General features: G+C 32.9%; 1 protein-coding gene across 15 annotated transcripts in view; it reads right to left on the bottom strand.

Annotated features, from left to right (window-relative positions):
• Positions 1-23,430, bottom strand: part of LOC145266477 (steroid receptor RNA activator 1-like) — a 779,488-nt gene that overhangs the window by 456,509 nt on the left and 299,549 nt on the right. For all 15 annotated transcript variants that reach the window (XM_080122174.1, XM_080122179.1, XM_080122185.1 and 12 more), the window contains one exon: positions 12,576-12,707. In XM_080122174.1, the coding sequence (XP_079978300.1) occupies positions 12,576-12,707 (132 nt within the window). The remainder of the gene's footprint in view (positions 1-12,575; positions 12,708-23,430) is intronic.

Raw genomic sequence — 23,430 nt, 5'->3', positions numbered from 1 at the left:
GAAATGCTGGAAGCATGTAATAATAGATCTGCCATCATTATATGTATGTATGTATGTATGTATGTATGTATAGGTGTATGTATGTTCATGTACAGGTGTATGTATATGTGTGTATATCGATGTGTATATGTATGTATATATGTATATGTATGTATATATGTATGTGTGTGTATGTATATATGCATGTATATTGTTTGTATGTATGTGCATATATGCATGTTTGTGTATGTGTATATACATGTGTGTATGTATGTGCATATTTGTGTATGAGTGCATATTCATGTATGTGTATGTATATGTAGGTAAGTGTATGTATATATATATGTGTATATGTATTTGTATATGAGTGTGTGTATGTATGTATGTGCATTATGCATTGTGTATGTATATATGTATATATGTGTATATGTTTACAGATATGTATGTGTGTATGTGTATATATGTATATTTGCATTTATATATATATATATATATATATATATATATACAGTGATGATCATATTTATTGGCACGGTAAAATAAAAGTTAAATTTTGTCTAATAAATTCTAAAAAAGGGATTAAATTAAAGAAAATAACAAAGTATATTATGTATTTTTAACTGGCCTTTCCGATGCAGCAATCGGATTTTAGAAAAAATAAATAACAAAGGAACAACAAACATAATTGCAAAAAACCCTTGTTCAAAATTATTGGCACGGCTTTGTTTTTCTTTTAGTATCAGTATAATATCAATCAATTTCCGGTTTACGTGCTTTCTGAACTTTTTTATAGCCATATTATGCTTGTTTAACGCTAATTCAGTGAATAATTTTTTTCAGATAATTTTTAGATAGCGATTTATTTAAACTATTATAAGTGACTAAATTATAATTTTCAATCGCCATGGTTAAAACTAAGGAACACAGCAAAGACGTCAGGAAGCTTGTTGTAGCATGCCATACCAATGGGGAGGGCTATGATAAGATTTCAAAGAAGCTAAACCTTCCCAAATCCACTGTTAGAGCCATAATAAACAAGTTCAAATCGCAAGGCCACGTTATGAGTTTAGAGGGTAGAGGGAGAAAAAGGATTCTTTCCCCAAGAGATGAACGGAAAATTGTTCGACAAGTAAAACAAAACCCAAGGATCTCTGTTGGGGAGATTGTTGATGAACAGAGCACCTCTGGAGTGAATGTATCTCGACATACAGTTGGTAGAGTTTTGAAGAGAGCTGGTTTAAAAGCATGTCGTCCGAGAAAGACTCCCTTATTGAAGCCTATGCACCTGAAAGCAAGGCTAGCCTTTGCAAAACGTCATATTGATAAAGATGTTGCATTCTGGAAACGTGTTCTATGGACTGACGAAACGAAAATAGAGTTATTTGGCCATAATAAAGTGTCTTATATTTACAGAAAATCTGGCGAAGCTTTCCTGCCTAAGAACACCATACCCACAGTGAAGCACGGTGGAGGCAGTTTGATGTTTTGGGGATCCTTTGCTGCCTCTGGACCAGGGCGACTTGTTAAGGTCACAGGTAGCATAAAAAAGGAAGATTATGTTAAAATATTGGATGAAAACCTGAAAGACTCTGCTAAAGAGCTCTCACTTGGTCGTCGTTGGTGGTTCATGCAAGATAATGACCCAAAGCATTCGGCTAAACTGACTAAGAAATGGCTTGAGGACAATCATATTAATGTTTTGGAGTGGCCATCACAAAGCCCAGACCTTAATCCAATTGAAAATTTATGGAGAACATTAAAATTGAGGGTAATGCAAAGGAAGCCTAAGAATCTTATTCAATTGGAGGATTATTGTCAGGAAGAGTGGGCTAAAATTACTACTGAAGAGTGCAACTTGGTTGTAAACTATGAAAAGCGACTGAGGAAGGTAATCAAGGCCAAAGGCTATACAATTGATTATTAAATAAATCGTGCCAATAATTTTGAACAAGGGTTTTTTGCAATTATGTTTGTTGTTCCTTTGCCCTCCCCATTGGTATGGCATGCTACAACAAGCTTCCTGACGTCTTCGCCCTGTTCCTTAGTTTTAACCATGGCGATTGAAAATTATAATTTAGTCACTTATAATAGTTTAAATAAATCGCTATCTAAAAATTATCTGAAAAAAAATTATTCATTGAATTAGCGTTAAACAAGCATAATATGGCTATAAAAAAGTTCAGAAAGCACGTAAACCGGAAATTGATTGATATTATACTGATACTAAAAGAAAAACAAAGCCGTGCCAATAATTTTGAACAAGGGTTTTTTGCAATTATGTTTGTTGTTCCTTTGTTATTTATTTTTTCTAAAATCTGATTGCTGCATCGGAAAGGCCAGTTAAAAATACATAATATACTTTGTTATTTTCTTTAATTTAATCCCTTTTTTAGAATTTATTAGACAAAATTTAACTTTTATTTTACCGTGCCAATAAATATGATCATCACTGTATATATATATATATATACATATATATATATATATATATATATATGTATGCCATTGACTGTCTTGTGTATTTTTATATATGTATATGTATGTGTATTATGTATAGCGTATATATATGTATGCATATATGTGTGTTATATGTATGTGTGTATGTGTATGTATGTGTATATATGTATGCATGTGTGTATGTATATATGTGTATGTATACTAGTGACCATCTTAAGTGTCATGTCTGTTTGAACATGTGAATTTTGCTGGCAGGACTAAAGTTATTTTCGGCTCATGGACTTTCAGTGCCTGAGGGAGTGGCACTCGTCTGACAAGACGTTGCAATCATCATGTATGTATGTATGTATGTCTATGTTATGTCAGGTCATGTCATATGCTACTGGTACCATGTAACCCAGTACTATCTGCCTCATGGTCGGGTCACCGGCGACTAAACTGGTTCCCCCACCAGACTTGTTTGGTGAGGAGGGTGGCTAGTCTCCCTGAAGGATTAAAAACAAGACCTTCCAAAGGGCGAATGAACCCTTTTTCAGGGTCAACGGCCAACTAGCACTGTGTATATTTGTGTGTGTGTATATGTGTGTTGGGGTGGAGAGGGCTCCCGTAAGCCGTGGTGAAGGCAACCTTTCTAGGAGAAGCAAATCTCTGATATAAAAAAACATAAAGCGGGAGACCAGTACCCGCATTAAGCTGGTCTGCAGTTTAATTTGTTGCTGGCTATCTTGCTCTTGCTTGTTGCTGGATTTCAACATTTTGAACCCAGTGAGAGACTTAGCTGTCGTACAAAGCTAAGTAACATCATCTGTGTATAGATACTCCCTCAGGCATTTGTCTATTAAAATGGTCCTGTGGCGATGGAAGTCATTTTTGGGCTTATGGACTCTAAGTGTCTGAGGGAGTGGCACTCGTCTAACAAGACGTTGCAATCATCATGTCTATGTGAACTACTGAAATCGGTTGTCTCATATAAGGGTATTTATTTGATGGGGTTACCATACTGCCGAAGTTTATTAAATTTATTAAATAAATTTTTTACCATTAATTAATATAAAGTTTATAGCGTATTAAATTAACTATGACTAAAAAGAAGAAATAGTATCATAGGGCTACAGATGCACGAAATTGTAGTCATATATGTGTATGTATGAGTATATAGTTATGTGTATGTGTCTATATAGGTGTATATTTATATGTATGTGTGCGCGGTTGTACCTGTATATATGTATATGTGTGTATATGTGTATCTATATATCTATGTGTGTCATGTGTGTGTCTGTGGGTTTATGTATATATGTATATGTATGTATCTCTATGTATGTGTATATATAATGTATATATATATATATATATATGTATGTGTGGATGTATGCATATGTGTATACATATATGTATGTGTGGATGTATGCATATGTGTATACATATATATATGTATGTGTGGATGTATGCATATGTGTATACATATATATATATATATATATATATATATATATATATATGTGTATACATATATATATATATATATATATGTGTATATATATATATATATATATATATATATATGCATGTGTGGATGTATGCATATGTGTATACATATATATATATATATATATATATGTGGATGTATGTATATATATATATATATATGCATGTGTGGATGTATGTATATGTGTATATATATATATATATATGTGTGTGTGGATGTATGCATATGTGTATATATATATGTGTGTGTGTGTGTGTGTGTGTGGATGTATGCATATGTGTATACATATATAATCGAAAGATAAATGGGGTTATGATGTATAGATTTTAGGTGTGTTTTTAGATATTTTTAAAAAACTTCTAATTGATAGTTTATTAGTATTGGTATAATCACAGCGGTATATACTTTTATATATATTTTTCGTGGTTCTTTGTTCTTACAATAAATATTTCCTCGCAAGTTTAAGTAGTGGGTCATAATGTTGAAAATACACTCATTTTTTTTTTATACTAACTATTGATTAATCACAATTAGGTCTGCATGTATGTCGACGATAATTACTTATATGTTTGTATATATTTGTGCATGTGGGTGGGTAGATATGTATATGTGTGTATGTATGTGTATGTTTATATATGTGTGTATATGTATGTATATATATGTTGTGCACGTATGTATACCTATGTGTGTATTGGTATGTATCTGTAATTTATGTATGTCTATATGTATGCATGTGTGTACATGTGGATTTATATGTAACTTTCATACATTGGGAGTGTATGTGAGAGGGTATGTGTTTTTTCCGCTATATATGTAATAACTTATTGGAAATTTCATGCTAAATGACTTAATTATCTGGATAAATAAATCATAATTTTATTTATGTTCTATTGTCAAAATAGTTTCATTCGTGTATATGTGTGTGTATGTAAACGTTCTATGTATGTACATGTAAATGTTTTTATGTATACGTATATGTTATGCGTGTAGGTATATGGTTATATATGTAGATATGTGTGTGGGTGTAAGTATGTGTATAAATATATATGTATATTGTATAGATACGTATTTACGTTTAGTGTAAATAATATGGATGTGTATGTATATTTTTACGTATATATGAACGCAGATGTATGCGGGTCTATGTGTTTATGCATGTATATACTGTATTGTTGCATTTTATATATTTTTTTTTTTTTTTTACATTTTTATATTTTATATTTCTGTGTGTATGTTTAAGGAAATATACAAAAAGTGTGCATCCACTTGTGTGTATTTGTGTGTGTGTATACTTCCGAAATATGCGTGTGTGTGTGTGTGTGTGTGTGAAAATTGGAAATATCGTTTTGTCCATTTGTCCATACTGGGTGGTTGTCTGGAATTGCTAACCACTTAATAGTTTGACCGTTGGATATAGGCAACATATTGTCTGACTTCAAGTAATTTACAATGATACACCAGAGAGTAGATACTTAATTTTAAGGTTATAAAAATAAAAAAAATAAATAAATAAAAACAAAAATTAAAACTGTCCCTACCGGAGTTAAGATGAGAAAAAATAAAAGCCTGAGATAAATGGATTGATCAGAGGTCTTGCTTACCCCACCCCTATTCTATGACAAGATTCAAATTTTGTAAGTGATATAAGAAAATGTTTTTGTATCTTAAGTTTCAGTTTTTTAGGGAAATTCTTGGCCTGAAAACGTAATCTCCCCAATAACGGGTGATTACAGAAACATGTATGCACATATGTAGCCATCAACGTTTGTATAAATAAATTAAATTTATATATATACTAGACCACCCGTGACCCGTTGGGTCAGTACGTTATATTAGCTATGAAATTCATGTATGAGCGTGACACTTGTGGCATAAAGAAAATAGTTTTTTTTTACATAACAGAAGCATTTCTATGAAAGTATATTAAAATGAAAAAAGAATATAGATAGATTTCTATGAGTCGTTCTGTTTATTATAATTGTTATTTTTTTTTAAATTACAGTTACTGAATTATAAGTGGTTGGTCATACTTATAGGTAAATATGCACTGAACAGGTATCATAATCCTTATTATAGTTAAATTCAAATTTTGATATATCATCTTTTAAATGAAATTGTTAGTTGAAAGTACAGAATAATAAAAAAAACACTCTCCACATGTTAATAATGGCTTTTTAAATAGAAAATGAAAATAAAATGTAACTTTTTTCATTTAATTTAAGCAAACATTCAGTACCCATTGTGTAAAGGAAAACACTATTTAATGTAATAGAAATGTGTGCATTTACCGATTCAGCTTTCCGTTTGGAAATGTAAGCAGAAATGTAAGCAGACGACTTTAAAAAACATGGGAAGAAGAAAAAGAAATTTTTTTGTAATAACGCCCTCTAGTAAAAAGGTCTGCATTAGTTAAGGGGGATAACTCTATCCAGTTTTACATCGCTCCCTTTTTCTCGCGTACGTAACGAAAACAGAGGGAGTAGGAGTGTTGAAATCTATTAGAGGGAAAGTGAGAGGTGTTTTCTTTCCATAAATTGTATAGGGTAATATTTCATATTATTAATAGATTCATAGATAAATAGATTTTATAATATATATTATAATTATCTATGAATCTATGTATTATTTGTATATATAAATAACTATTTGATCAAATTAAATGAAATTGTTTGTTATTAAAAGCGATATAAAAATTCCGGAATTGGAATAACGGATTGAAGACGTTACTATTTACGCATGCGCAACCGGATGTTGAAAACCGGAAATCTGATTGCAAACATACAAGTTCCATAGACTTTTAGTATTATATAGATATATATATATATATATATATATATATATATATATATATAGATAGAAAATATATTTTTCCACAGATATGTGTTTCATCATCTCTAGAACCTATCCATGTTTACAAATTTAATTCAATTATTAGAAAGCAGAGGCACGTAGATTTTACTAATGTCAGCCTTTAAAGTATCATGTGAAAAGAGGTGCCCCTTTATTATGTTATTACAAATCTAAGGCTTTGATATCATTACTCATGTAATGATATCGCGCGACATATAAATATCGAAAAAAAAACCTAAACGATCAAATGCCACCAGTATATTGCCAGGATAAGAAGGCAGATAGGACGTCTGCGGAAAACGACGTATGTGAGGAGTTTGAAGACAAAGTATTCTACAAAGGAGAATACATCCCCAAAAGTATATATGCTGATTTACAATTCATAGAACACTTACGAGAAAAACATCCAACCATACCGGAAAGTCATATACAGTCGTTTATAGAAAACGCAAAAAACAAGGAATATGAGGGAAGGTCATTATCAATAGATTACGAAAAACAGTTACCCAAACCTAGTGAAAGTGATCTAGAGGAAGTTTACGAAAAACAACTGCCTAAACCACCCACAGATTGGACATTACCGGGACATGATTTCCTAGGACCAGGATCCGATTTAGAAAAAAAAAGGTTCCATGTACCAAGAAGCGAGTTAGACGCGATAGCTAAAGAACACGATCTTGATTACGAAAAACCGCACGAGGAGATAGACACTCGAACAGCAGACAAAAAATTCCAAGAAAAAGCGGTCAAAACTGGAATTCTCAGAGTCGCAGCCGCTGCTGCTATCGAGGCTAAACACAAGCTCGGTCTTGACGAAACATTTAGACCAAGAGGTGCACAAAGTGTTGACTCGCCAGGTCCTTCCGATACTGCTCACCGGGTACATAACGGTGGTGATAGCATCGGTATGTCTGAAGAAAGTGGTACAGGCGCTGCGGGAACGTCGTCAAATGCAGCACAATCTGGAACAGGAAATGGAACGTTGTTTACAGTCGTGGGAAAGGCACGACCTACGGCAACCCCGAAACCACCAATTACAACCACCTTCACACGAACATTCAAGAACTTTATAAAAGGTACAAACATGAACAAAGGAGTGATAGACTTCGTCCGAACAAAACAAAGAGAAATGAAAGTCCGACCGAAAATCGGTAACATGTCGACAACGAAAAAGATAAAACTAATGAACATAGCCACATACAACATGGCCGAGGGAATAGGAATAAGCCAAGATTACATATTACCATACCACATGCTCGGGTGGATACAAAACACCCAACAAGAAGTGGTGTTCCAAAACGCAACACACTACCGAGTAGAGTCAATCGGTTTCAGATTATATGACATAAAAATATACGAATGGGTAACTATAAACGGTGAGGAGAGATACATTAAAAATGACAGTTTGGCAATGGAAGTATACATAGATCCAGGTAATTATGTAGGCTTCGGTAACCTAGACAGTATATCGCATCTGCCAAACAAAGGATGGACACAAGCATATCCAAGTAAATTCACTGAAGGGGAACTGCCGAAATATACATACAAGTACAACATGAACCACTGGCACCTAGGAACACTGGGATACTCTATGGACAACGAAGGAGACAAAATACAAGTACCGGCGACAGTACTGCACGATTGGAGAGACCAAAATACTAACAAGACCTTCCTCATGTCCGGAATGGAACTAAACCATGGGTGGAAAAATCCCTCATTGTTCAGAATGCCAATGACGAACGTAACCGTGGCAGGAAAGACAACGGTCTGCGGATCAATATTTAACAACTCATCGTACGCAAACGAGGACAATCACGACCACGGCAACACGACTGACGGTAGCTTAAACGTATGCACAATGGGTAGTTTCGACACGCCGAGCCTTAGTGAGGACCTAAAGATATGGCAGAGAGGAGACAAACGTAAAGTGGTACACACCGACGTATCCGAAGACTACAACTTACTAGAAGTAAGCAACATAAACAGCAACTACACACCAGTCACAAGATACGATCCATTAGGTGAGGAAAGCAAAGACAACCCGTGGTTCCAAATACCAGGCACTTATTGCGTAGCAAACAGAACTTTATTAAATTACCAACTGCACACAACAGAGGACCCACCGAAGAACGTATACATCAACCTGCCAATGTTGAACCGACCTAACGATAAAAACGACAATATATACGCAGAATTTAAAATTGATTACGATGCAACGGTCACGGCATACTACGATCAATACGAACATCCGCAACAAATAATAACACAATGCAAAGACGCAGGAACATCTGGATCCGGAGACGCGAACTGGGAACAACACACCATAACCCAACTCGGACGCCATCTCCACGGTAACGCGATAAAACAGTGCCTACATTCCAGAACTACAAGTACCACGTACACATCAGACCCTTTCAGATGGCACACCTCAAACTATGCAAACGCGTAAACACTTGAAAAACATCTGGAACCACTTATAACGGTACAAGTCGCAACACGTACAGATTGAAGATTACTTAGATCCGGGATTAGAAAACAATGACATGAAAACCTTATATATTCTAGCCATATACTTCATACTCTCAGTAGACGCCGAAACGCTGACACGTCAACATGGAACCGATGACAAACAGAAAGCAAGACATGAACTCTGACTTCAACAAACAGTTCTTCGATGCGAACAATACGAATGGACTAACAGCATACACGTTCATATATAGGTTCCAAAAGGAACAAGACTTTACATGGACAGACCACGGCAAATATAGTCACCCATCAGTAATACTACAACACGGAGCTGACGAACAGTTAAAATACGTACTAAAAATCCTATGTCAACTACCATCGATATGCATCTATCACGAGAGAAGTTTTGCTAACAGCAAAAACTGCCAGGACGCACCTCACTTTCACATAGTTATCTGGGCGAGACAACATCCAACTTCGAACTACGCCTTCGGAAAACTGAAGGAATACCTAAAATCTGAAAAAGCGCAACGACAGTATGACATGACATGTCCGACTATATTTAAACCAGACGGACTAATCGACTACTTCAAGAAAGGTGAAGTAAACAGACAGTTACTATGCACCAACGATTTAACCACACCAGCCCAAAAATTGTTTATGGAAAGATTAACGAACGGCGATTTCACGGTTACACAACAACAGGACGAGCACTACAAAATCAACGTAGCAAGCGATACAGTCCGACAAAACAAATTCGCCTTCATAAAATCACTAATGAAGGCAGCCGGCGCCACAGACCAGGGGCAGATCATGAAATACGTTTTCCAACAGACAGACGCTAAAATCAAGAAAGAATGGTCCGTAACTTACCGAAGTACGCCCAACATCAAAGCGTTGATGAACGACGCCGCAGCAGAAATAAATGCCGAAACAAGAATAACGCCGATATGGCAACAAATAGCAGAAAAAAAACAAAAACTAAATGCAGAAACTGGAACGACGTACTGGGATGTAAACACCTCATGCGACATCTACGACGAATGGTGTACATTTCATAAAATAGACCCTATCCAATTCGGAAAAGACCTATTCAACGTATGCCACAAGATAATGCCCAAAATAAACGCGTTCCACTTACAAGGACCGACAACGAGTGGTAAATCATATATACTGAAATCCGTAGTCGACGGACTGTTGAATAGCGGCACGATAAGAACCGAAAAATCCGACAGCTTCTGCTTCGGCAGCTGCGCGGATAAATCTCTTATTTACACAGACGAATTATGGTTTACGAAAGAAAATGTAGAACAAGCTAAATGTGTATTAGAAGGAACTAACGTATTAGTTAACGTAAAACACCAGAACGAACGATTGATAGAGAGAACACCGTCATTATCAACTAGTAACACGGACATCTGGAATGTAGTACCCGCCGAAGAACAACCCTTAAGACATAGAATGATAATATACAAAACTACTAGAAAGATGGACATACTTAAGGAATGGGGCATATGTAAAATAAACCCTCTTATGTGGTTAACAATATGGAGACCACACATAGACTCACTTTTAAAAAATACATATAAAAAAAGTTTGATAATAGCTAGGAAACCCAAAAGATCGGCATTATTCATGCAGAGTGCATTAGATACATTAAGTCCAAACAAACGAGCAAAGTACCTAACAGACGAACAAAACGACAGCGACGACATACTCACAGAGGAACCACAAAGTTCACCAACATCCCCAGCGAACTTTTCTATATTACCGGAATCCTGGGACGTCGACAACACAACTACAAACAACAACTTAACACCTGCCTTCATGGACTCCTTAATGAACGATCCGTTCACTGAGGAAAAATGCGAGTTCGATCCAAACGAACCAGGACAACTATGTATCATTCACGGTAAAGGATACCTTACAACGTCATGTAAAATTTTCAACTAATTACATTGTAAATAAATTTATATTTCAGTTAAACAAAATGTACTCGTCTTTATTCCGCATGATAGCATGATTGCAACATTTGATTTTATTTCTAAGCATGATATTTTTTATAAACTTGGATAAAACTTCTAAGCCTTAGATTAATTATACATTATTTATATATATATATATATATATATATATATATATATAAAAATAAATATATTATATATATATAATAAAAACATATCAGCCTTAGAAGTTTCATCAAAGGTTTCCAAGAAGGGAAAAATTAGAAACACAATCACAGTTATTAGAGAAGGCACCTCCAGCAACCTGAGATTCTATCGGATATTTTTTTTTTTACACACTATTCTCTTCTATTTCAAACTTATACTTAGAGAGATTCCTAAGGTAGATCATACTATTGGGGGGGGGGTGACGTCACCCCCCCCCCCAATAGTATGATCTACCTTAGGAATCTCTCTAAGTATAAGTTTGAAATAGAAGAGAATAGTGTGTAAAAAAAAGATGTGTCTTCAGTAGTTGGAGTCTGGCTAACTGAGTTATCAAATTTGTTATTTATAGTGAAAGAAATTATATATCTAATTTTTTTTTTGATAACCAATTATTTCCTCCAGTACTCAAAAATAGTTATGATGGATCAAACAATTAATAAACAAACTACCAAAGACACATCCTTTGCTTTGGCAGAAATAATAAATTTATATAATATTAAAATGTTATGATTTTAGTTTCATCCATAGGTTAAAATCAATAAATATTTATTTTATGAATAAAATGAATTATTTTATAAGTACCAGAAATGAAAAATTAAATTTTCAACAATAAATTTGTGGCAAAAGTAATGAAAATCATTACTTACACAAGCAACGGCACCTCTATCCTGTTAGGTGAGAGAATCAAGAAAGGGAAGAGAAAAGAAAACCTTTTGTCTATAGACAGTTTATCAATATACATATGGCATGAATGAGAACAATGACTTCTGTAAAAATGAATGAAGAGGAAAGCACAGGGCAGTCTTCTTTTTTTTTTAACAGCTGAGAGAGAGACAGTGAAAACAATCGGTGAAGATTACAGTTAAAGTCAGCAGTTGGCAAGAAAGAGTTTGGAGGTTACTCTTAGTTTAATCCAATTTGAAAGAATTGTTTTGGAATTGTAAATTCGGCTCCAGTTTACTGATTCTGATATCCACGAAAGATCTGACATTTCCAATCCTAATCGATCATCTCATCGCTAATAAAGTTAAATAATATAAAGTAGAGAAAAACAATAAAAATACAAGGAAATAAACAGCATTTGTAACATATTTGAAAACAGCCGGGCAATGCTGAAGAAGTCAACGAGTATAAATATCTAAAGAAATATAAAAAAATTCACTTACCTTCAGGGGCCGATGAGGTTTCTGTGACTCCTGACAATGGATATGCTACTCTTTTGTTCAGCAATGTCCGCCTGGGCTTTGTAGTTGCTGCAGAATATTCCATCTTTGGTGGATCATTCCATCCTTTATCAGCTAAAAAACAGAAATAAACATAAAATTGTAGACCAAAAAGTTGTTTTTGTGTCAGTTTTATATTAACAGAATTTGATGGAAATTCCACTACTTTCTGCACCAATCTATAAATTACTATTAATAATATTCCTTTTGAGAATATCTCTCAGAGTCAACACTATTTAAAAAAGAAAAAACTTCATAAACAAGCTGCACATGCATAGTCCCCCTCTGGTGCTGCATAAAAAATAGTGAAGAAATGATGAATGTGAGAAGTGTGAAGAGCCAATGTTGCTTTCACATTTTCGCCAAGTTTCAGAAAAATCTAATGGATGGGGCAAAAGTTATGGGGTAAAAAGTGTCATTTTTTGCAATTGGAGGCATTTGTGACGCCTTTTGAGCTCCTGGGAATGCCAAATCCCAGTGCAAATGGACAAACGGTGCAGTTTCATGCCTTAAGACATGTATATTTGAATTCAGCATCATGGAAAAATCACTATACAGACATACATATCAAGTTTTTGAATAATATGAAAAAAGAGCTTCAAAAAGGCATGTTTTTTAGCCCTAAATGTCCCAGAGGGATGCAAATCAGAATTTTGCCAGCGTCACCCATAATCAATTAACAACAATCTCCACATTTTGGCCAAGTTTCAGGAAAATCTAATGGATGGATCAAACGCTATGGGGCAAAAAGTGTCATTTTTGGCCGTTTTGGGGCATTTTTGACCTCTTTTGAGCTCCTGGGATGCCGAATCCCAGTGTAAATGGATAACGGTACAGTTTCAGGCTTTAACATGTATATTTGAGTTGACCGCCATGAAAAACCACTATCTAGTCAGACATGTCAAATTTTTGTTGAGAAATATGAAAGAGGCGTTTTTAGCACTAAAAGTCCCTGGATCACCCATACTGGATTTATATTAAGAACAATGGGCTCCACGTTTTGGCCAAGTTTCAGAAAAATCTAATGGATGGATCAAAAGTGTCAGTTTTGGCCATTTTGGGGCATTTTTGACCACTTTTTAGCACCTGGGAATCCAATAGGAATTTTTGCAAAAAAAAATGTTTTTTACTGTGCACATCTATTTAATAAAATAGAATTTTCTGACGAAATCCAAAATGAATGGGAACGATTATCTGGCAATTGTCTGGACTAATAGACGGTCACACAGGCGCCACTGAAAACATAGGTCCCTCTCTGATAATCAGGGGACCAATACTATTTTTAGCTAAATATTCAAAGAAATAAAACAATTTTTTATTTTATATTTAATTCTTTTTAAAACAATAAATCTCTTACCATAAAAAGAAGCTAAAGATGCTTAAAAATAAGAAAATAAATGTCTTTTTGGGGGTAATTTAGCTGATAGTGTTAACCTACAATAATACATTTTAAGTCCTCATTTAGTAAAAGAATCTCCTTAACTTCTACGAAAAAACAAAAAAAAACAATTCAAACTTTCACATTATATTAAGATCAATTTGAATATGAAACAAAAATTAATAAAATGTTAGTAATTAATTTTTCATTAATAAAACAGTTTAAATTTCTTTAAAATCGTTTTAAAAAATATGGATTGAAATATTAACTTTAATTTTAATAAATAAGTGTATTTAAAGAAATTCTGCACTTGTTTGGATTTTAAGCCATTAAATGTTAAATATTTAATTTTGTATATGCTTTAAAACACAAATACAGGTTTTTAGGTTGTCTAATTTTCACTGTATTATTATTAATATCTCCTTTTTCAATTTATTTTATTTTGGGGGATTTGGTTGGGGGAAATCGGTATTCTACTTTATGCCAGACATTCACCTGCTGTTTCAGAAACTCCAACCAAGAGTTTTTTTATGATTCTTACTATCCGTATAAGTGCAATTATTTGTATCTCTTGTCCCCTGGTTATAACAATGTACTTATATTTTTCTGCCATTGACAAAACATAACAACTGCACTGTCAAACGGTTTCAATGATATTAATAACCAAAAATCAGTTTTATTATTTTGATTTTATTGCTTTCTACAACCATTTTTATCTTTCAAATTTTTTTTTTTTTTTTTTTTTACTAGTTCAGACATGGAAATTCAAAATCAACAAAGAACCGATACCAAAGTGTGCATTTACAGAGTTGTGAAAATCTTACTTCACTAATTCATTCATACCTAATTCAACTCTACACCAAGCATTTGAATATGTTAATTTTTTTTTTTTTTTTTTTTGCCCACAACTTGAGCACCTCTTTTAAGGGATCGGACAAAAGCCTATGAAAAAGAAAAATCATTTTTATATTTTAGTTTTGATTTAATAATCAATGATGTTTTACAGTATTTTTTGGACAAAAACGTTTGCATTTTTAAACATTTTTCAGAACCCTTTCAAATCAAGTGCATTGTTTTAAAGGTTACCTAGCAAATTTATACAAATTTTCATTGTTTTGTGTTTTTCTTTTTTTTTTTTTTTTAACATCAGAAAAATAAATTTAGCTCATGTTTTGAGATTATCTATAGATTTTAATTTATAAGAGTATGAAGTGGACCTGATTTGGTGATCCAATGTGGGTGTTGGAAATAACCTTCATCTTGGTACCATGCTGTGTAGTTAGGACAAAAGGTTGGGTCAGAGTTTGCATCTTCTTCGATGAAGGGGTTGGGAGTTAGATGAAGTTGTGAGGTTTGTTTCGGAAATTTATGCCAAAAGTGCTGAAGTATCAAGAACTAAGGTTCTGATTTAGCCAATAGTATAAAACATTGCCTTATTTGGAATTCGTGGGCTGACCACAAATCATTAAAAAGGAAAGGATTTTGTTTTTTATATCGCAGTATTATGTATAAATTAGACTAAATTGCAATAGGTTGTACATCGATGCATTTGAAGAATGTGTAATTGTGCATTGAATACCTTAGCAGATGCCCCGTACGTTAGGCCGTTTTGAGACAATGGCACTCTAGGTGTACAAAATGATGTAATTGGAAGATTAGTGAAGCAAGATGAGGCAAAGGATGCCTATACTCAAATAATGATCTGGGGGGGGGGGGAGTCCAACAAAGCCGATATCAATTGTAAGCAGATTTTTAGTTACGTCCCAGGAAGGAGAAGTGTCATATAAGTTAATGGGTAATCCTGGCTGGATATAAAAAAAGTCAGGTTATAGAGATGATGGTTCCTAGATAATCGATGGGGTCTAAACTAGACATGAGAAGGAGTGTGGAAAGAAATCTTGAGACGTTTTTTTTAAGAGGGTCGTTTAAGTGCATTTGCAATACAGCCTGGCAATGAACAGAAATATATTCTGCACCTCAGGGGTCAGGTTAGATAAAACACAGCTAGACGCAGGTGTTGATTACGTAAGAAGTTTTTGTCAAGGGAAGCCAGAGAGTAGACACATGCCAACTATGTATGGACCAATGTGACTCAAGACTGCTGTTTGTCAAATTCTTAAGAAAGAATTAATTGGAGTTTATATATAAGAAAGAAAATGATATTTGACTATCATTTTTATAATGAAAAATTTCTTTGTCCCTTTTTCGAAAGAATCTTCTGTCTAAACCTTGAAATTATCAACAGTTTTTATTGTTTTCATTCATCTTGAGCAACAGAAGATGAAAGCTATTGGACGATTAATGATACAAATCAACATGCACAAGGGAAAACGACAATGGAAACGATGAAGCAGATATGCGTGCATGTACATTTATTTAATCAAATTGTGTGGAATGCACAAGCATACGTGTGGTGAAAAGACTATGTGTTACAATGCGTCCCATTGTGTAATGTTGTTCATTTGATTACTGTTTTGTTAGGAAAATATTACATATATATTTTATATTATAGATACATATTAACAGGACCTATTTCTCAGCTTTGCCTGAAGAGATATAAAAGGATGCTAACTAAAAAGTATTAAATATTCTTTATGAATTGATATGTTTTTCTTTTATCTTATTGTGTAAAAAGTGTTTATGTTTTACATATGCACCCTCGATCCAATAGAAAATTTGCCTGGAACCTTGTGTTTGCATATACATGTGAACTGGAAACATTAATAATTTATGCATGCTATTTCAGAGTGCTAGCAAAGAAAATGTATTATGTTAGTTTCATAAATTAGTGAAATGGTAATTCTTGTTTTATGCAACGCTAGGTGAATAAAAAAAAAAAAAAAATTTAGCAATACGCATGTAAAAAAAATTGAGCAATACTCATGTAAAAAAAAAAAAAAAGAAATAAGCTGATATGCCAGCTTCAAATTTTGCATATAAAAATTATAATTTCCCTACCACCACAGTCAAAAAGAATGATTAAATGTTTACGAATAATTGAAAAATGCTGAGTCTGTTCATAAAACAAAATGCTGGAGTCTTTTCGTGAAAGAAAAGACTTCTAGACGGAGGTAATTTTGTTAAGAAAAAAAATGGGATATGTATCAGGAACATTCTTGTCTTTACATGTAAATGTGAATTGAAGGTAGCCAAAAAGTAATTCTTCTTTCCGTCTCGTCAATTATTGAAATTGTAATTTTTTCTGAAATGAGTATTTAAGATTTAGGAACCTTTTTGGTTAGTTAAGAGTTAGAAACTCTCCTCATGATAGAAATGAAAAAAAATATATAGAATATGAAGTATTATTTTTCCTTAGTTTATTAAAAAAGAAAAATTGAAAATGTCAGCCACAGAGTTTTCTGTTTAAAAGCATAAGACCTCCCCATAGTTTCCAAAAAAGTAAATCTTATAAATTTCATTTTGAATCCTTTTCTTCTGTGCAATTCTTTCTTCTTATAGATTTGATTGAGGTTGTGAACAATAATTATGTTGCAGGGGTCAAAAGGAGAAGGGTGCCAATTGAGCATACATATATATAAATCTCAAACGTCTGTGTGTATGCTTGTACACTAAGAAAGTAGACACAAGACAAAGAGATGAGAGATACAGATGATTGGTTAAAGATGATAGATAATGAAAAATGTGAGAAAGGTATACAGTCAAGTGCTATTGCAAAGGATTATGGCTGAAATCCGTCTATGATTGGTGTCATCTTGAAGTAGAAGAAAACCACCAAAGCAGCAAGACATTCTAAGAGCATGACTGTCCTTTCAAATAAAGGAGCCATGTCCATGATATGATGGACAGACTATTTCTCATCTGGACTAAGGAAAAAGGAAATCGCCAAAGACACCATCACCGATATATGATAATTGGTCAGAAAGCCATCGTCATTTTCAGTGACCTCTAAGCATGCTCAGGCAGAAGAGCTGATGTGAAAGGATATTGTAGGATTCATAGCAGGCACCCCTAGAGTACAAGGCTTTACAGGGGTGGTTTGAGAAATTCAAAAGATGGTCTTACATTAATTTGATGTCATGGAGAGAATGCCGACTCGGACATGACAGGGTCCTTCTGCTTGAGCTGTGATAAAACTTTTTAAATGCATCTTTGATGTTAGACTGTATAAGGATGTTAACTTTGGTCAAAACTGGATTGTTCCTTCTTTAATTGAATTTTTTTCAATTATCGATACTTATTGGAGGCATTCTAATATAAAACCTATCTAAAAGCACTTCTAGAAACAAAGTACATTTTGTGTGAAATTTCAAAAGAATCCCCCAGCAATTTCGAAGTCTGTAGAACTAAAAAGTGGCTACCTCACAGTGTATTTATACTCTCTGGAGGAATTCACATATTGTGTGTGGTTGAGTTTCCTACAACATTTCATACATCATATTACCAATCCTACTCATCTTAAAAAAAAAAAAAATGTTTTTAAAATTTTTGCAAAAAAGCTTTCTTTTCAGGGACAAAACATCTTTTGGGTATGTATGTAGTTTTATGTGATTTTGCTCATTTTGGAAGGAGCTTATCAAAAACCGATTTCATTTTCTGTGTGAACATGATTTTAGTCAGAGAGCCTGCCAATGGAGTGTTGGAATCTATACTTGCAAGAACTGTTGTAAGGCGTCATCCATTTGTGTAACCTGACTTTTAAGAAGAGTTTATAAATCTCTCAGCTAATATGTTTGATAGGTGATATTTAGGCATAGTGATATGTTAAACTTGAGAAACACCACAAAACTCCTTGAATTTTGCAGATGTAAGCAGAGTTTCATTATCATTCACAATACAATCTACCACATTAAAATGGGCAAATAATTTGTGTATACATATAGTAAGTTTTGTACATTTTAGTACCTTTGGTCACTTGGTGTAGCTATCAACAATTAAAAAATAATAATCTTTGAGGGGACCTGCAAAGTTGATGTGGATTCTTGACCACGGTTGGTAAGTTTTTGGCCAGGGTTTGAGTGTGATAGGTGCTTTTGCTGCTAGAACACAACCTTTGCATCTCCATGATGTCTTTATCCATGTACGGCCAATACGTGCAGCTTCTCATTTGTTTTTTCTTGGATGAACCGGGTGGAAATTCCACAAAATCCTTTTATGAAGGTTTTTGAGAATTACTATCCTTTCACTATACATTAGGACTTGCATAATGAGAATACATCTGAAACGTTTGGCTTTTATAAGATTCACTTTAAATTTCGCAAATGAAATCGTCCTTTCGCGCTTCTCTTGATTTCTAGTAATATCATCAGAATCTCTAATGATATTCAATATCGTTATAAATTTTGCAGTCTGTGTGAAGTGCCACTATTATAAAATCTTCAAAAGGTCCTCTTTCTCTAAAAATTAATCTTGATATGTGTGTGGCTAATTTGTTTCGATAACAGGTATTTTAGTTTAAAATTATTATTTAACAGGATGTTACCCAATCTTAGTAGTTTGCTGGCAATGTATGCCGGTTACGGTAATCCTTTCTTTGAATTGAAAATTTTAAGTAAAGACTAATGGTCGATTTGCAGCATGAAGGGTCTATCATGCATATACCTATGGAATTTAGATATAGGTAAAATGATATCTAGAGCTTTTTTCAATTTGTGAATATTGTCTCATAGAAAGTAATAGTATTCTTTAAGCATGTGCAATTGGCTTTTGGGGCCATTGAACATTATGTGTGCATGTGTGATATACATGCTTTTGTGACATAAGAACCAGCATCACTTGCTACGATTATATCTACCTTTGGATCATAGAGTCAGAAAAGGTCTGAGGTGAATCTTTTTTTTAATGCTATCAGACTATAGAAGGCCCATTCCAAGACTTTTTCTTTACTAATTCATTTAGCAGGGTACATAGGCTAAATATTCTTTTGCTTTCCATAATTAAACACTTATGGTAGTTTGTCAATGCCAGGAAGCTTTGAACTTGTAAATTAGCAGGAGGGAGGGCATGTCTCTAATAACTGTATCGCTTTTGGGATCAGGTCTTCCATTTTCATCAATAGCATAATCTAATTTTAAAAAAATCAAATATATTATATTATAAATGAAGAATGGAAGCACCCAGTGATTAGTATTTTTTATAGGTAAGTGATTTTTTGGCATTTATGTATATTTATTAGATTTGGATTAAGTTAAAATTTGTTGAATTTCGTGAAATCTTTTTTAAAGAAAACAGACTTTAAAATAATATATTGTATATTTTTCGATTAAACCTTTTATTATTTTAAAATTTGGTCTTTCCTCCTTTCATTGAAAAAAAAAAGGATTAGGGTTTGAAACTATATTATTCATGTTGTTATAAGCTTCGAAACTTAGCAAGTCTAATTAATCAAATGTTTATCACTCCTTTGTAATGGCGACTTCTGACACTCCTAGCACTTTTCAGTATTTCTAATGACTCTAAGCATAAACAGTTTTTATCCAATTCTTTTCAAATTTTAGGACAAAAGAAATTAATATTTTCACTATTAAATAACGTTTGAACAGTTTCTATCTTTACTTATCTTTGTACTACAAAGAGTCAACTTTGAGATATTCTAACTTTTGACTAGAAAGACGTACGTGTTGTGTTCAAATTCCATAGCAAAGACAATTCTTTTCTCTAATTAGCTAAAACAATTAGAAATGTCGTCGGTGGGTACAACTTCTGCTTTGAGTATTTATGTGAACACACCCCGACCGTTTATTTGCAAAAAGTCATCTACCGCTAGCGGACATGCTATACTGACAGGTTTCATCGTTAATAGCCGGATTTAAATAGCGATTTCTTTGAATGTATAAATCACAACAAAAATATAAAAATATTATTTTAAAGGAAATTTTATTGCGAATCCAGTTATAAGTTTTATTTTGATGGAGGTAGGAGAAATGTACTTATTACTGATTTTTAAGACTATGAACGTTAAATTAAGTAGCAGTGTGCGCCTTGTCCAGCGCTGAACGGTATGGTGTCTGGTATTAATAATAATAATAGGGAGATGCACACGCAGTCAGACATACAACATTAACAAACTAATGTCCAAATAAAAAAAGGGAATAAACTGCAAATACAATAAATGAATGTAAATATGAAATATTAGTGGCACCAAAAAGAAAGTCCGCACTTGTAATTTTTCAAAAACTGTAAATTTTAGCTCAATTGAATGTAACTGTTTAAACGACCTATATCTTATTTCATTCGTTTTTTTTATTCCTCTGTACTTTTTCCTATTAATATTTGACATTTAATTGAAGTATCCTAGTGTTCACGGTAATTAAAAAAATTAACTTCAAATTGTGAAGACCAAAAGAAACTCTGCACAATAATAACTAGTAGCATAACCATTCTTCAATTTGACAGCCTGCAATCTTTGAATTAGTCTGCGGTGACAGGACATCCAACTTTTCTTCAATTTTTGTCCAAAGTTTTTCCAGATTTGGAATTTTATCATTGCGTAGCTGTTGTTCGATGTAATTCCATATGTTTTCGATGGCATTGAGTTCTGGAGATTGTGTAGGCCAATCGAAACAAAGAATATCATGCTCTTCAACGAACCTTTTGACATTGTAAGCTGTATGAATGGGAGCATTATTCTGCATGAAGATGGGATTATTATTAGTGTTGGGACGATTCCTAAATTTTTTCTGATTACAGGAAAATGTTGATTAACGATTCCAATACCAAGTCCGATTCCGATGCCCGTGAAATTGTTGTTTTGAAATATACCATTATATAATCAAAAGTTTTTATATAGCGAAAAAATGGAAATACAATTAAGGGAATTTCGAAAACAATTTGATTTTTTTTCGTAAAATTTCTTTCATCCCTATATATATATATATATATATATATATATATATAAAATCAACTCATTTTCCCCCTCTGATTTTGACCGTAATCGGATTAAAAATCAAGACATTTCATGCAAATGTAATATGCACAAACTGCAGACCAATATCTGAGGTGTGTTATAGGCATATTACCTCTCTACTTCCTCGATAATCGTAGATTCCTATACTTATTCTGCTGAGAGTTCTCTGCCAAAATCGGTTAAAATCACTCGAAGTATTAAAATCTTTTCTCTCTAATTCATTCCTCCTTCCCCTGCCACCCATTTACACCATTGTGTGATCGTTCACAAGAGACAAACGCTGGTTTCAGTTTTCTGTACTTCGTAGTTGCTTAAAAAACTGGAATGGAATGGCACCGTGCCTTTCCGTTCTATGCTTCCTATTGGGTAAAACTCACCACGGAATTAACCGATAGCGACATTCACACAAACATTAATTCTTATCCCACGCTTACTTTTACGTTGCTTAATTACCATTTTCCCAACATTTATACACTAAAAAAAAAAAAAAAAAAAAAAAAAAAAAAAGGATTCTTTGCATTTTTTTTTTTTTATAAAATAAACATATAATACATCATTTCTGTTTTATTTCGTTTTGTAGTTACTTAAAATGGAATTTTGAATGGAATTTTACTGTTCCTTTTCTTTCTATGCATTCAGACCATGGACTTAACCAAAACGAAGGGTTATTTATGCTATTTTTCTTTCTTTTTTTTTTTTTGCTTTTCGCTGTGTTTCTTTGTTTTTGTTTTTCTGACCACATTCATCATTTTTTCCCCTTATTTTTGCTTTTGGTTTTTACGATTTCATTTTTAAAGAAGTTTTACGTTTGCTCGGTGTTTCTTTTTGTTTTCGTTTTCCCGATTTTTTTAGGAAGTTTAACATCGTTTTTTTTTTTTTTAATTTTGAAACAGGGTTATTATTTCGCTTAAACACCCGGCAAACGCCGGATACCCCCGCTAGTTGAAGATAAAAGTCAAAACAAATATTTTAACCATGAATGAAACATGCACCATGAAATTAATAACAATCAATTTCAGGAGTTATTTTATATATTAAAAAATATAAAGAAAAAGTCATGATCAATTCAACAAAAATACAATAACATCAAATTTCAAGGTTTTGTTTATCTTTTGATATTCATTTTTTTGTTTTATTTTCTCTTTATCTTCGATAACTCTTTAAAATTTAACAGGTTTTTTCCAGCTTCAATCAATAACTGATTTTTATTCTATTTTTTAGAATATTCTTATTTCTAAATGAAATTTAAAAACAACTAAATCTTTGATTAAATTTTTAGCCTTTCAATCGTCTCAAATTATCCTATTTATTTATTTGACTTTTTAAAAAATATTTTTAACAATAATAATGTTATTTTTTAAATCTAAATAAATTGGTTTATTTCTATATTTATTTTTATTATATAATTTTATAGTTATCGTCCTTTAATGTTTATTCTTATTTAATGTTTTAATTTACCTTTTTATTTCTATATAAAAAAGTAAATTTTTGGTAATTGTTTATTTCTTTATAAAAAAGTAAATTTTTGGTAATTGTTTATCTCTTTATAAAAAAGT

This window comes from Euprymna scolopes, chromosome 41 (genome assembly GCF_053919585.1).
Source record: "Euprymna scolopes isolate OS-2025 chromosome 41, ASM5391958v1, whole genome shotgun sequence".
Classification (NCBI taxonomy): domain Eukaryota; kingdom Metazoa; phylum Mollusca; class Cephalopoda; order Sepiida; family Sepiolidae; genus Euprymna; species Euprymna scolopes.
The sequence above is the reverse complement of the archived record's forward strand: the minus strand, read 5'-3'. Positions and strand labels throughout refer to the sequence as shown.